Source organism: Tauraco erythrolophus, chromosome 5 (genome assembly GCF_009769465.1).
Source record: "Tauraco erythrolophus isolate bTauEry1 chromosome 5, bTauEry1.pri, whole genome shotgun sequence".
NCBI classification, from domain to species: domain Eukaryota; kingdom Metazoa; phylum Chordata; class Aves; order Musophagiformes; family Musophagidae; genus Tauraco; species Tauraco erythrolophus.
In genome coordinates this window covers 31,402,159-31,417,134 of record NC_141469.1, presented here as the reverse complement: position 1 = coordinate 31,417,134, position 14,976 = coordinate 31,402,159, and the positions used below count along the sequence as shown (strand labels likewise).

The 14,976-nt window shown below is 40.1% G+C and overlaps 1 protein-coding gene across 2 annotated transcripts in view; it reads right to left on the bottom strand.

Annotated features, from left to right (window-relative positions):
• Positions 1 to 2,584: 2,584 nt before the first annotated feature.
• The window catches only part of HGFAC (HGF activator), a 43,986-nt gene continuing 31,594 nt past the window's right edge, over positions 2,585 to 14,976 (bottom strand). For both annotated transcript variants that reach the window (XM_009988281.2, XM_086612088.1), the window contains exons 9-14: positions 14,431 to 14,516; positions 11,467 to 11,707; positions 8,709 to 8,848; positions 6,449 to 6,589; positions 5,242 to 5,390; positions 2,585 to 2,755 (exon numbers count right to left, since the gene is read on the bottom strand). In XM_009988281.2, coding sequence (XP_009986583.2) covers positions 2,585 to 2,755; positions 5,242 to 5,390; positions 6,449 to 6,589; positions 8,709 to 8,848; positions 11,467 to 11,707; positions 14,431 to 14,516 — 928 coding nt within the window. The remainder of the gene's footprint in view (positions 2,756 to 5,241; positions 5,391 to 6,448; positions 6,590 to 8,708; positions 8,849 to 11,466; positions 11,708 to 14,430; positions 14,517 to 14,976) is intronic.

Below are 14,976 nucleotides of genomic sequence, written 5' to 3'. Positions count from 1 at the left end.
AACCTGGATGTTTCCTTACCACCCCTAGACTGGATTTGTGGATTTAATACAGTGCTAGTCACCGTACCTCAGATGTTCAAGTGATGAAATTTAGTTCCACCAAATCAATGCAGTAAGTAGTGGATAAATAGGCTGCTTTGAAAGCCACAAATTTATTTTAGTGCATTCAAAGTATGACAGTATTGACTGGAGTTTTTTCATTTAAACCTTTGAGTGTAGAAAATAGACTGTTTCACTTGTGAATATTCAATATATTTAAAAAAAAATACTGATTGTATTGGTGTTGCTATATGCTGATATAAACAGCACACATTTTGAAAACAGGATAGCTAAAAAGCTCCATAGAAATTGCCAGAAACACCAGTCTAACACCTTTTCTATCAAACAGCCACCTTCTTTACAGCAACAGGACTGAGAAAACACATATAACACAAAACTATCAGATTAAAAGCATGCACAGTGTAAATAGATATTAATTTCAAAGTGAAACTGAAGTCACAGAACAGATATGGGTGTTCAGAGTGGCATTAAATTTTGTGTGGAAACCTGTTCCAGATGAATCACTTCCAAAGAAGAGTGAAGAGATCCTTCCCGCTGGTTTAATACTTGATGTCAGCAGCAGGTACAGTTAGTCCTGTTACACAGTCACATTCATTTCATGAGTTAAGCAAGCCAGACTTGTACTGCAAATGGGCAGGAAGGCCAAACCAGACAGCAAGAGTCTTCAGCTTGTTTTGGAATCAGACCCCACAAGTGGATCTCAATTTTTCGAGCTAGTGTTTGGTGCTTCAGAAAAACAAAAGTCTAAAGACTTTGATCTTAGTATTCACAGTATTTACAGCTGAAAATCATATTTAAGCTTTTACATCTGTCTACTGGAAATTTTGTGTGGCACTTGCATAAAACTGGGAGAACAACCAGCTGAAATTGATCCTTATGCAGAGCTTTTCAGATGCCTTCCAGCACAGAGAAGTGTTATTTCATTTTTCTACCAGCTCTCAACCTGGCTAGCAACCTACAGATGGATTCAAAAATTTAACCGTAACTTCATACATAACAGACTAAGTCCAAGAAACAGAGGGTAAACATTTTTATTAAACAGTTTACATCATTTATCTAGATTAGCGTTGTTACATATTTGTCCATATATGAATCCAGGGTGTGGTGATTTTTCCTTACAAAGTTTCTTTTAACCGCTGAAATCACTCGCCATAACTAAGAAACCCATGAAGACACTGCCAGTACTATAAAACAAAACACATATCCGAGTATCCAAGCATCACTTTAAAATTCTGTATCTTAAAGCATAGCTTTGCTTGAAACACTTAAGAGAATTCAAAAACGTTCACTAACAGAGAAGAAATACATTTCACATCAACGCTTCCAAATGTACGTATCTGACATAGCTAAAGGTTCCCTGTGTTAAAAAAAAAATATATATACGTAATTTTCCATTCTTCTTTATCAGACTAGATATTTTTTGTTGAATCATTTTCTGCCTTTTTTGCTTACATGGCTGAGTCCACAGCCTCTAAGCAGCTTTACATTGTAATAATATCTTTGATTGTTCCTGTAACAATTCCATAGGCCATGACAGCAAAGCCCGTGGTTTATGATATCACCAAACTCCCAAGGAAAATGTCAAGTTGCTCCCCAAGCCATCCAGTTTAAAAATTTGTTAACCTCCTATCTGAATTATCTAAACAGTTGAATAACTTGTTAGTACGAAATCTCAGACTTCCTCGAAACACTGTCAAATTTAAGAAACGTTTAGCTATTTATCCTCAAGGTGAAGTATCTCCACTGCTATCCTGAGGTTGAAGAGCAGCTCACGGTCTACAAAAGGTCCTAACTGCATCGGCCCGAAGTCGGAGGCACTGACTTCCGACATTTTGCAGCAAGAAACTTCATGCTCTCAACAGGTTTCTCATGAACCTTGCTGGAAAATTGCACACCAGATTCAGCAGAGCTCTGAAGCATGTTCCTAGTTTTACGTCAGGGGAACATAAAAATGTGCTTACATGTTTGGTTGAATCAAAACCTAACCCCTCTATTTTTTCCCCAGAACTGGTTTGCTGTAGTTAGGTGAGGAGCAGCTTCACCTGTGTTGCTCTGTTGGTGTCTCCTGACCTGAACATCAAGAGACCACTTCTGGTGGAGAGGGAATTTCATTTTTGGTGCTTCTCCTGTGTATTTTTTGTCTCATCTGAGAATACAAGGACAATCTTGTTACGGGTTGGTTTGAGGGTCCACAGCTCCACCAGAAACTGTACAAAAACATTTAAATAACTTTTTAGGCAATCCACCAAGCAGACAAACAGTTATAGATTTTGGTACACTCTCTTGACATATTTGCTTTATTGAGCGAAATAAAGACAGTCTCATACATTGAGCTATCCACAGCCCTAAAATTCTAGATCAAGGATGCTGACATCAGATGCGTTAGGCCAACTTTTGGTGATCTGGTTTGGAATTGCTACGAATTACCATGACATTTTCCATACTAGCTTAGAACAAAGTATGCCACTTTAATGAAACAGAAAGACTTCGGAACCCTGCTTCAAATGTTTGCATGTTTAAGGGTTCAACTATTTTTTCGGGGGGCTATTTTCTCATTAATCCAATTTACATAGTTTGTCAATCGTGTATATACTCCAGGTTTGTTGACTCTGCCACAGCCATCTCCCCAGCTGACAATTCCATAGAGGTAAGAGACTTCATTTTCCTCACAGGCCAGAGGTCCACCGGAATCTCCCTGTGTTAAAAGTAAGGAAAGATTATCTAATTTGATAGAAAGCAGTCACAAAAATATCAGTTTGGGAAAGTCCTAAATTAAGAATGTTTGCATATGAGATTTAAACTAAAAAAAAATAATATGGAAGCAGTGGTCTACTGAAGTTTCATCGTAGAAACCTTTTTTTTAGTCATACTCACCTCTAATATGATGGTGAGTTTTTTTAATTCCACATCGAACGGAAGTATAAAATATCAGATTTTCTTTAAAAAAATGAAGTTCTTTTAGATTCAGACACCTACTGAAGAGCACAGTTGATGTGGGTCATTTCCAAGAGGAGTAAGCAAGTCTTTGGGTCTTACACTACGTTGTAATACAGGCCCTGCGTGGATGGTTTACATAAGGCAGAGAATATTTGGAGTTTCTCAATGCAGTTTATCGCAACCATCAGAGACCAAAAAATTTACAAAGAAAAGCGTTGCATACATATACATTTTTCCACGTGAATGTGGGATGCTGTAATTTTATGTGGCATATGTTTTTTTTTTCATCTGTTGAATTTGATGCTACTGAGCATTTATCTTGTCATTAAAACCATAAACCAAAAATGAGACCAAACTAATGTTTGATGACACATTACAACAAGGATTAATTTGGAACACTTCTACTTATTTAAAAGCTTGCAAGCATTCAGGAAAGGGGGTTTTATTATCATTACTCTTAGACTGATTTTCTACAGAAATGAAAACGTTAGAAATGAAAAGAAAAATGTGACTTAAACAGTACTGGTGAAAGGAGCCACCACTCTAGTTTTTAGAGACAAAGGAGAAATATATTTTTTATTATTTAAAAAGAAAATCCCTTGAAAGCCAAGTAGATAGGAAAATTGTGTTGCCTTTATATTTGGAGATTACTGAGATAAAGGAGAGACATCAAATGAAGTGTCAGATCAATTTACTTCTCACTGATACTTTGGCATAAGTGCACGGATTTAAAACAAAAAAAAAAGAAAAAAGAAAAAAGAAAAAAGAAAAAAGAAAAAAGAAAAAAGAAAAAAGAAAAAAGAAAAAAGAAAAAAGAAAAAAGAAAAAAGAAAAAAGAAAAAAGAGTTCCCAAGAAAATCTTTACAAAATAATCAAGCAGAACACATTATCTACTTGACATTTCTTGATTTTGAAATATTTTTATATATAACAAGTGATTAATAGTTTAATTTCCTAAGCATACATCTAGAAAACTCAGAGGTCAGCTTCATTTGTTGTGACATTACGAGATCGACCCTGTTCCACCTTAGACCAAACTACAAGTCTGGCAACAGGGAAAAAATATGAATTATTGATTCACTAATAATGATTTAATGTCATGAGCACTGTTCTTCTGCAACATTTGTGACTCTAAATCACCGTTTCTCAGACTTTGCAACTCTCTCCACACCACTTGTCTTTATGCAGCTCCACTCTCCTTGTCTCCGCTTTCTTCTTTCTCCCTCTCATTCCTGATCAACTCTGTTTTTCCATGGCAGGGAGTGAAAACGAGCTATAATGCTGCGTCTTATATTTGTGCTTCCTGGGTAAGGCAAGGAAAACTGAGCAAGCAAGGTAGTTTCTAGTTCTCTGGCTAGTACGAACACTTAATACGATCAGTTCTCAGCCTTGGCCTGGGAACCCTGAGCCTCTGCTGGCTGCTGCCATTTCACTCTTGATGCCTTTCTTTCGGCACTTTTACGGTCACTGTAGGGGTTCCAGCACAAAGTATACATGATATTCTTTGCTTTACTTAATCTCACTGCTGACTGTTAGCTATGTGCTGCCTGATCCCAAATTTATGCTAGTAGAGGATAACCCTCCTTCAAAATAAACTGTAGATAAAATCTGAATGTTTATGTAAGGAATAATCTGATCCTTCATTTGAAAAATAGTCTCATCATCATTACCACAACAATTCTGCAACTAAGAAGATTAATAACCAGGGTGTGGCATAACTCAAAAAGAGATGCAAAGTAGTAAGAGCATGAAGTCATTCCATGAAGGACTGAAGTCATGAAACACAATTTCCTATTGACTGATACCCTATACCATTAAGTCCTATCCATTGCTCCTCACCTCCTACCCAGGTATCTTTACTTCCATTCAGGCAAGAGGCAGCAGCTCGGGCATTTGGCTCCACATGGGAATGAGCTGGTTGGGCTTGCTAGCCCATCACTGTCAACGGGCCAGCAAACCATTGCCATCACACTGCAAGTTCAGCCAGGACCTAAAGCAACACACCCTGCAGTGCACAGCCACTGCCTTTTATGAAGGTAGGACGAATATAAGATCTTGGAGTTTTTTTGCCTTTCTGTAGAACTTAATTGAAGTAAACAGTGCGGTCACATAAGTTTCTTGTCTTTAGGAATGTTTCTTTTCTTTAGGACCATGTAATGTCAATTATAAGCACAGTAACACTGCAACATTTCTGTCAATAATACACATTTATGTTCTCTGCCTAGAGATGACTTACAACATTACCTGACAAGCATCAGATTTGCTATCAAAGTAGCCAGCACACAACATATTTTCAGTGATTTCTGTTCCATAAATTTCAGGTCTTCTGCACTTCTCCTCAGTAATAATTGGAACCAGTGTTTCTTGCAGGACATTTGAATAACCAGATATATCTTCAAAAAATTCCCAGAGAGGAAAAGAAAGTCATTTCTATAGAATGTGATGAGCGTAACATGGAAATACAGTGCACAATACAACATATAAACACACTTAACACATCTCAGTCATATTTATGTTGTAGAACTCTTTAAAAGATAACAATTTTTCGAGTGATCAGAACACTTTCTGCTTCTCCAGTCAGACTCCATCCCCTTTAAAATAACAGTATGCAATGTCTAGACATGAATCCACTTTGGGTTCTTTCATACCCTAGAGACTCAGGAACACTCCCTCAGCACTCTTGTTCTCTCCTCTTTCCAGATGTGATATTAAATGATCAACTTATCAAAGGCTCCATTAATTCTTTTTGCCTTTTAGATTGCGCATTTAAAGCAGGACAGCATTCGCTCACACTAAATCTCTTACCAAAATGAGGCAGACAACTCCTCCATCCTTCTCATCTATCTACATAGGTCTGTGCTATCTCCACATCAAAGCAGGATGGTCAAGCCTCATAATCCTGGAATTCCTCATCTGGAAGGACGGGATGGATTTTTCCACCTTTCTCAACCTGGATGTAAGTGCTTCTTAGCCCTTATCTGGCCCTCTTCTGTAGATGTTTCCAAAGTTTTTTGCTTGTGAAGGTAAAGATTTCCTCCATCACAGACCAGTAAGTTGATTGTGCTTGGTTTGCAGTCTTTGATAACTACCTTGAGAAATCAGGAGTAGGATTCACTCAACTAAGGTGTCAAGTTGTTGGCACCTACAACTAAGTTACTTGCTCCCCTACCAGTCCACAGAGATCTAGCTGGCTCACAGCTCATCTCACCCTAAAATAGATGCAAACATTTGGTCAAGGGAACCACAATCCAAATTCCAAGGACTGTGAAGGAAGTCCAGGAGGACTATTTCAGGTGTAAATGTTGTAAACATTTAAAAGGAGGTAAAAAGAATCCCACCAAAAGTCCCTTGGACAATATTTTGTCGAAGTATCAGTTTTATAGCTTATACTTGAGCATTGTTTTAATGATCATCAGTTTTTTCTACAGATACCAACTCTCATTTTACTCACTCTCATGCTTGTGTCCCCATCCAGAAACCTGACATTTGAACTCATCAGGGAAAACGGTGTTACTTTCTGGCAAGCAGATGGGCTGAACAAACTGAGACTTGACAGCACAACGCGGGCCGTTCTTCTTCAACTTAATCAAAGCTGCAGAGTAGAAAACATAGCAGGAATAAAGTGACTGTTCCCTTTCTTTGATGGGATTGGCAGCAATGGGTCTCAGATACAACTTTAATTATCCCCTAAGCCTCTCTTAATTAAGATATTTCAATCAAAGAGAGACAGACTCATCTCAACAGCACCTGATTTCACAGCAAATTGAAGGCTGAAACATTCAGCTACTCCCCTTGTGGGAATATTTATTTTATGCTGCACTCACTGAGCAGATTTTGCTTCACTGCCTTTGTAGAGAAGGGGGAAGATAAAAAATACATATGTTTCCTCCCACTTTGAAGTTAAATAACAGTGACATATCCACAACTTTCAACTGCAATAAGTGGGATGTGCAAGTGCTTACTGCTTCTGAAATTCTGGCCACCTGCCTAATTCCAATTTGATTTGAAAAATTAATTACTGAAAGAGCTGGTGTATTTCGTGCTCTGTTATCACTGAGTTCAGCAAAATTTAAGATATTGAAAATTAAGGGATAGAAAATGAAGATATTTCAAAACCAGGCTTCTGAAAGCTACAAAGAATTACACAACCTTTACTATCCCCTCATGCAGCTGAAAGCAGTGTAAATATGGAGTTGTGCAGCATTATGAGCTTGATACTGAAAGAAGATGTCAAAAGTAGAAGAAATGTTGGTTCCCCTGTAGCAAACTCCCTGCATTTGGCTGTAGAGCAAGAGAGGGGACCTTCTACTTGGTGTAACAAGCACTTGAGCGCACTACACAAAGAGGACAAAGCTGAGGTAATGTGGACACATCTATTACTTCACATGATGCCTTTTGAAAGCTCTAGGTTTTCTGAGCACAGCTGTGTGGAAAGTAAGAGGTCCTATTGAATAGTCTTGTTTCTCTTCTGGCTATATTTTTTTGGCCTTTGTGGAATATGTAAAGGGTATCTCACAGGCTGAGAAGTCCACAAAAACCATGCTCCAACGCTCAGCATCTTGCTCTTCCTCACCTTCCTCCTCTTCCCACCAACTCAGCCTGCTTCTGAATCCTCTGAATTTCCGAACAAACACTCATGTGGTAGTGTGTTTCCTTTAAAAACCATTATCAGCAGGAAATAATTCTTCTGCTGCATCAGTAGAAGTCACTGATAGGGCAGAATGTGCCCCCATATCTTTCCCCCCAGCTTCTGCCTGCTTGTTTGTTTGCAGTGGGGCACGTCTTACGAACTCCATGTTCAGCTGACTCTGATGTGGACATTGCACGTTGGTGAGGCATGCCAAATTTCAGAGTAATTCAAAAGGTTAGGAAATCTCAAAGTCCCAACCGCAGTTTACACCAGGATATTTCAGAGCAGAGTAATCCCCCAAATCCGGTTCGTCTCCTGGTATGCTGTGACAGAGCTCCCACCAACACAGTATCTGAATGCTTTTTGCTACATAGTGGAAAATATTCACCATCTTGGAGAAAAAAAAAAACAAACAGTATATGCCTGACCTAAAATATCCCCAATGCCAGGCTATTAAATAGTCTTCAAGACTACACAGCTTGATACCCCAGGGTGATGTGCCACCTTCCACAAGAGCAGATAAGAAAATATGCAGCAAGTTGCTGTTCCATTGTCATTCTGGCTAATATTGTAAGGTCAATCAGAAGGGCATTTAACTTTTGACTGATAAGACAGCTGTTTTTTAAATCTAACTCTGTGTAAAAAATGATTCTTAGTAACATAGATTTTCAGGAGAGATGGGGCTATTATACTCATCTAGTCAGATCCCTTATACATACAACACAGACAATAGAATTTTACCAAGTAATTCCTGCATCAAGCTCACAGTTTCTGGTTCAGTTGAAAAAAATGCCTAAATGCACAAAGACCTGAAGTGATGATGAATCTGCCGTACATCTAGGTAAATTGCTCCAAAGGCTAATTATCATAATTATTTAAAATTTGCAATTTATTTTTCATCTTAATTTGTCTAGCTTTCAGATACTGTTATAACTCTGGTAGAACTAAGAACCCCTCCACTCAAAAGCTTCTCCTAATGCTCACGATTTTTCCACAGTGAAGGTAGCTTTTGATAGAACAGCTCGACTTGAAACTAACGGAAATAAACAGAAAATAAATCTGTAAGAGCGAAAATACTCACCAATATCATTTTCAACAGGGTTGAACACTGAATACTGAGGATGCAAGATATATTTCTCTATTCCAAATGTTTGTGTTACATCAGTTGTTTTATTAAATATATGCTGACCCAGAACTACTGTAATAGTTGATTTTGGTGGACTGTAATGCAAAAGAGAGAATAAGCAATTCTGTGATTAGCAGGTCAACTGGAATCGAATTTCCAATGGCTGTGTGTCCCTTGAACTGTGACAACCTCAGCCCCCCACCACGGCCGTTATTTACCCTCTCATAATGCCTTGACCTGTTTGCCAGGCTTCCTACCCGCTGTGGGCCAGGAAAAAGATGACTAATGTTGCAGCCAGTCCCAGGCTCTGTGGGTCCTGATTAGCCTCATTAAAGGCTGCTGCTCCTTGACAGAAGGAAAAGACAAGTGCGTGCACTGGTGCCCAGCTGCTGCCTGACTAACAAGCACCTTCAGGGTCTGCAAGCGCTTCTTATTCTAAAAACTTAACTGACTCAATCTCAATCAGACTTTGCCAATGAGTAAAAAAATTACTGAGGAAGAAATGAGGGACCAAAAGATGAGTCGGTGGTGGATATCTCATTTCTCTGGGAAACCAGGTTCTTAAAATATTACAGGCTACAGGCATGGGTCAAGATGTTAAAGGTACTGGCAGATTGACAACTCAGAAACATCTGGGCAGCTTCCACCTAAGGGCTATCACCATTTCTGCTCTGATATTAGATTGATCTATGTTAAATCTGTTGTCTAGAGTCAAGAGCAACCTAGTGGAGGAAGGTCCCAGCAGCACACGGATCTAATGGGAAAAAGTACACTCAGAGGAGAATACAGCTTTTGTAATTCACACCATCTTTTTCAACCATTAATTGTTTACTTTAAAAAAACCACAGTCCTCTCATATCCAGTGTCCTAGGACAGACAACTAATAAGAACCAGTACAACAGCTGGGAAGAAAGGGACATTTGGGAATAATCCAGAATTATTTGGAAAGACAGTAAATTCTCCAGTTTTGAAAGGAATAGAATTAAAATATCACGCTTGTTTTAAAACCAATTTGATCTATGTGTGCATAAGTCTACAATTAATTTAGTTAGCAAGTGTCTTCAACATTGGAGGACTCGTATATTTTGGTATCCAGTGCAGGAGTAGAAAATATCTGCTGTCACACATCAGGCACAGATGCAGAGTGGTTAACACCGTTGCAGTTCCCGTAGACGTATTTCTGTGCATCAGCAGAGCCTGTCAGATACAAAAGCACCGTGGGGTCTCCTCCAGTACTGAGCACAAAGCAATGACCAACAGCAGAGTACTTAGGGGACAGAGATTCCGGCGTATTGCAGCGCAGAGAGCGGGCAGCTACCCTACAACAATAACTATGCTTATAATTAACAAAGGAAAAAGCAAAGTGGGTGGGTTTTTTGTGACTGGAAAACAAAAAGACAATAAAATATTCTTTGATTAATATGTAAGGCCAGCACTTTCTCAAAGTTCTTTAAACCAGCCTCCTTGAAAATGAGATTTTGGGCCTGTAAAACAGAGTGGAAATTCACTTCTCTGAACGGTTTCTAGAATAGATTTTAAAGGCACTGAATGGTTCTACTATGACTTTCAGGTGGTTCATTCAGGAAAAGAAATAAAACAGGAGGGGTTACAGAAAAAGGAAAAAAAAAAACCCAACAAGTTAGCTGCACAGGTATCTATTGTCGCCTAGCGGAAAACAGTAGAAATTGTGGCTAACAGAGGTACTAAACACATAGAAGAGTGCAAATTACAATGCAGCAATTACGGAAAATCTGTATGTAGCAAACCACCAGCTGGAAGTGGGTGGAAATGTCCTGAATAGCTGCCAAAGTTAGTAGCTATTTCACAACATTTGAAAAACAAATGCGTTGTGGCTCGAGCTCCAAATGCTTCAGTACAGCATTCACAATGGTATTATTAGCTCTACAAGCTATCAGTGTATGTGTTCTGGCACAAGGTTTTCTGTTTCTCTTGGCTTCTTTACCATGCAAAGGAGCAATGGGTATGAAATGATGTAATATTTTTCCCATCAATGTGATCAAACTGAAATCAGGAAAAGGGTTCATCACTTGTGGAAAATGAAATATTTTGAATAAAGTAAAAGCATCCTATTGTCAATATTTTATCCAGTGTCCCACAGCTGAAGGACAAAAAAAACTTCAGAAAAACCCAATACACCTCTCAAGTAAATCAGCGTCAAAAATGTAACCGCAGTTCGGTTCTTCCCTTTGTCTTTCGTAAAGCTCAGCCCACTCTATTTGTGTCAATCAACGGTAATTTACTGTCTCTAATAAATCATCGCTTGGCTATCTCAGCCTTTTTGAACAAAACTCAGCAATGAGCATGGTCATCTGTGTTACAACTCAAAGCAGGCATAAATGTTCAAAAAGGTAACTGAGAAGAAGATAAATACTTATATTCCCCTGCAGATCCCTGCACATGCAACTTCCCTTTCTATGTCCTGCTCAGCACTACCTTATTCCTTCAATTTGGTCATTTATCTTCTTTGAGACTCCTTAAGAAACGAGGTAAGGACTTGTGAGGTAATAGGACTCTGAGCTATTTGTTAGCGCATGAACTGCACTCAAATTACTGGAAACTCCTTTTGAAACATTGGCCTTTTATAGTCTCATCTTCTTTCTCACTTGGTTCAGTTTAGGTTTGTTGTGAGTCACAAGTGGATGGTGACTACGTGGAGGAAGGGATCTACTGTCAAACTAATGGGTGAGTTTACCTGTTAAGAAAGCAGTGTGCTGCTGACACAACCCAGCAAGTCTGAATAAGGCTTCCACCGCAGAAACTCTCTCCAATATATATGGCAGCTGTCCAGGGATGAGATCCAGGCAGAGATGAAGAGCCCCCAACAATCCTAGGTCTCGCAAAACTTCTTTTTTGGTGTCTTCTCCCACACGGTCTTCTGGTAACTGCAGAACTATCTGCATTGTCTGGAACTGGTGGACTCCTTTCCCTACTTGCTGAGATATAAAGGGGTATGGCATCAGACTATAAATCGTTCTGATTTCTAAGGACTGGAACTTTTATAGGAGTATTTAAAAGAAAGGTTTGTTAAATTGTCATTGAACATTCACATACAACTGAATCTAGTTCAGTTCCTCAGGAGACTTGCAAGACTGAAAGTTATGCTTATTTCCAACACTCTGGCTACACGTATACTAGTGCAAATTAAATGTATCTGTGAACGTTCCCAGACACTGTTTCATTTACTAGTACAAATACAACCTTCACTACCAGAGGAGACACAACAGAATGCACGATACATCACATCTTCATTTTCAGATTCTGGACTGAGCATTGTAATAGCAAGGGCTAGGTCACTTTTATTAATACCATAAAAGGGGAAAAAAGGACCACTGACTTTTCAGAATACAGCTCCGCTCCGTTCAAAACGTCATAGAATCATAGAATCATAGAATGGTTAGGGTTGGAAGGGACCTCAAAGATCATCTAGTTCCAACCCCCCTGCCATGGGCAGGGAAACCCTCCACTACACCAGGTTGCCCAAAGCTGCATCCAACCTGGCCTTGAACACTTCCAGGGATGGGGCAGCCACAACTTCTCTGGGCAACCTGTTCCAGTACCTCACCACCCTCAATGTAAAAAATTTCTTCCTTAGATCTAATCTAAATCTGCCCTCTTTCAGTTTAAATCCATTGCCCCTTGTCCTATCACTACACACCCTTGTAAAAAGTCCCTCTCCAGCTTTCCTGTAGGCCCCCTTTAGGTACTGGAAAGCTGCTATAAGATCACCCCAGAGCCTTGTCTTTTCCAGACTGAACAGCCCCAACTCTCTCAGCCTGTCTTCGTAGCAGAGGTGCTCCAGCCCTCGCATCATCTTCGTGGCCCTCCTCTGGACTCGTTCCAGTAGCTCCATGTCCTTCTTGTGTTGGAGACGCCAGAGCTGAACACAGTATTCCAGGTGGGGTCTCACGAGAGCAGAGTAGAGGGGCAGAATCACCTCCCTCGACCTGCTGGGAACGCTCCTTTTGATACAGCCCAGGATACAGTTGGCTTTCTGGGCTGCCAGCGCACATTGCCGGTTCATGTTGAGCTTCTCATCCACCAGCACTCCCAAGTCCTTTTCCTCAGGGCTGCTCTCAATCCATTCTCCGCCCAGCCTGTACTTGTGCTTGGCGTTGCCCCGACCCACATGCAGGACCTTGCACTTGGCCTTGTTCAACTTCATGAGGTTCTCACAGGCCCACCTCTCCAGCCTGTCAAGGTCCCACTGGATGACATCCCTTCCCTCCACCATGTCCACAACACCACACAACTTGGTGTCATCTGCAAACTTGCTGAGGGTGCACTCAATTCCACTGTCCATGTCTCCTATAAAGATGTTAAATAGCACTGGTCCCAGTACCAACCCCTGAGGAACACCACGCATCACTGGCCTCCACGTGGACATTGAACCGTTGACCATAACTCTTTGAGTGTGACCATCCAGCCAATTCCTTATCCACCGAGTGGTCCATCCATCAAAACCATGTCTTTCCAGTTTAGAGACAAGGATGTGGTGTGGGACAGTATCAAATGCTTTGGATAAGTCCAGGCAGACAATGTCAGTTGGTCTTCCCCTATCCATCAATGCTGTAACCTCATCATAGAAGGCCACCAAATTAGTCAGGCAGAATTTGCCCTTAGTGAAGCCATGTTGGCTGTCACCAATCACCTCCTTGTTTTCTATGTGCCTTAGCACAGTCACCAGGAGGATCTGCTCCATGATCTTGCCGGGCACAGAGGTGAGACTGACTGGCCTGTAGTTCCCTGGGTCTTCTTTTTTCCCCTTTTTAAAGATGGGGGCTATGTTTCCCCTTTTCCAGTCATTGGGAACTTCACCAGATTGCCACGACTTCTGAAATATGATGGATAGTGGCTTAGCGACTTCATCTGCCAGTTCCTTCAGGACCCGTGGATGCACCTCATCTGGTCCCATGTCTTAGGACAGGAGGAAATGGCCTGAAGTTGCGCCGGCAGAGTATTAGACTGGATATTAGAAAAAACATCTTCACCAAAAGAGTTGTCAAACATTGGAACAGGATGCCCAGGGAAGTGATTGGGTCACCATCCCTGGAGGTATTTAAAAGACATGTAGATGTGGCACTTAGGGACACAGTTTAGCGGTGGACCTGGCAGTGCTAGGTTAACGGTTGAACTTGATGATCTTCAAAGTCTCTTCAAACCTAAATAATTCTATGATTCTATGAGTCAACATTAACAGCTAAATATTAATTTAGGGGAAGAGCAGAATCATTAGGTTTTGGAATTAAATATTATGTCTCATGCATCTTCAGGATCCAGTTCTATATTTGCTCACAGAGGCCCATTCACTTCTCTGGGACCATAATTCCCTGAGTAATGACAATTTGCACCAAAGCATCAATCATTTCCGACATCTTGCATGTTCTAGTAGAAAATTTGGTGATTTTGAATGATTTTGAGTGAAAGTAGTAATACGACACTGCTGTTATACAGTATTTCAGGACAAAATCACAGATTGTATCACAACTCCAAAAAAATGCAAAAGCAGCTTGTTATTTGATTTACTGCAAACACTGAAATAGTCAATACTCCTGGGAACAGCACAATGTTCAAAATTATACAGCGAAAGCTTGTTTTAGCATCCATAAATCTTTCTTCATTCATTCTTAATACGGATTTTAAGAAAGCCTTTACATACCACAAGATGGAATGTCACAATACTCCCAAGACAAACTGTTGTCCTTCATGATGTAACACCACGGCTTCTCATCATCATCTGGATTTCTAATTAATTCAGGGGGAGAGTGAATTACAAGCATTAATCACATTGTTGTTCCAACCTTCCCAGAGGTCTTCTACTTTTTCCTCTGCACCATGCAGAGGACTGACAGGACCCTCAGTCTTCAAGCCATCTGACAAAGTGCTGAAGCACCTGCTAAATGGGTGAGCAGCCTTTCAGTAGCGTTCTTCATGCTTAAAGCTAAACAAATCTAAGGTTCTCTAGGACCTGAAATACAGACACATGACTAAACACCTGTAAAATTTGCCTACAAGTATTTGGATGCATGAGCATGTTCACATGGTTTAAATACAGCCCACACTGAAGTGCTTTAACAGATATCAGCTCAGCTATTTTCAGGACTAGATCCCATGGGAGAGATTCCTTTTTTAGATTATTTTTTTAAGCAAGGAAATTCCAACACATCTAGATTCAAAGAAAATCCATAACAAGAATAGCTAGCAA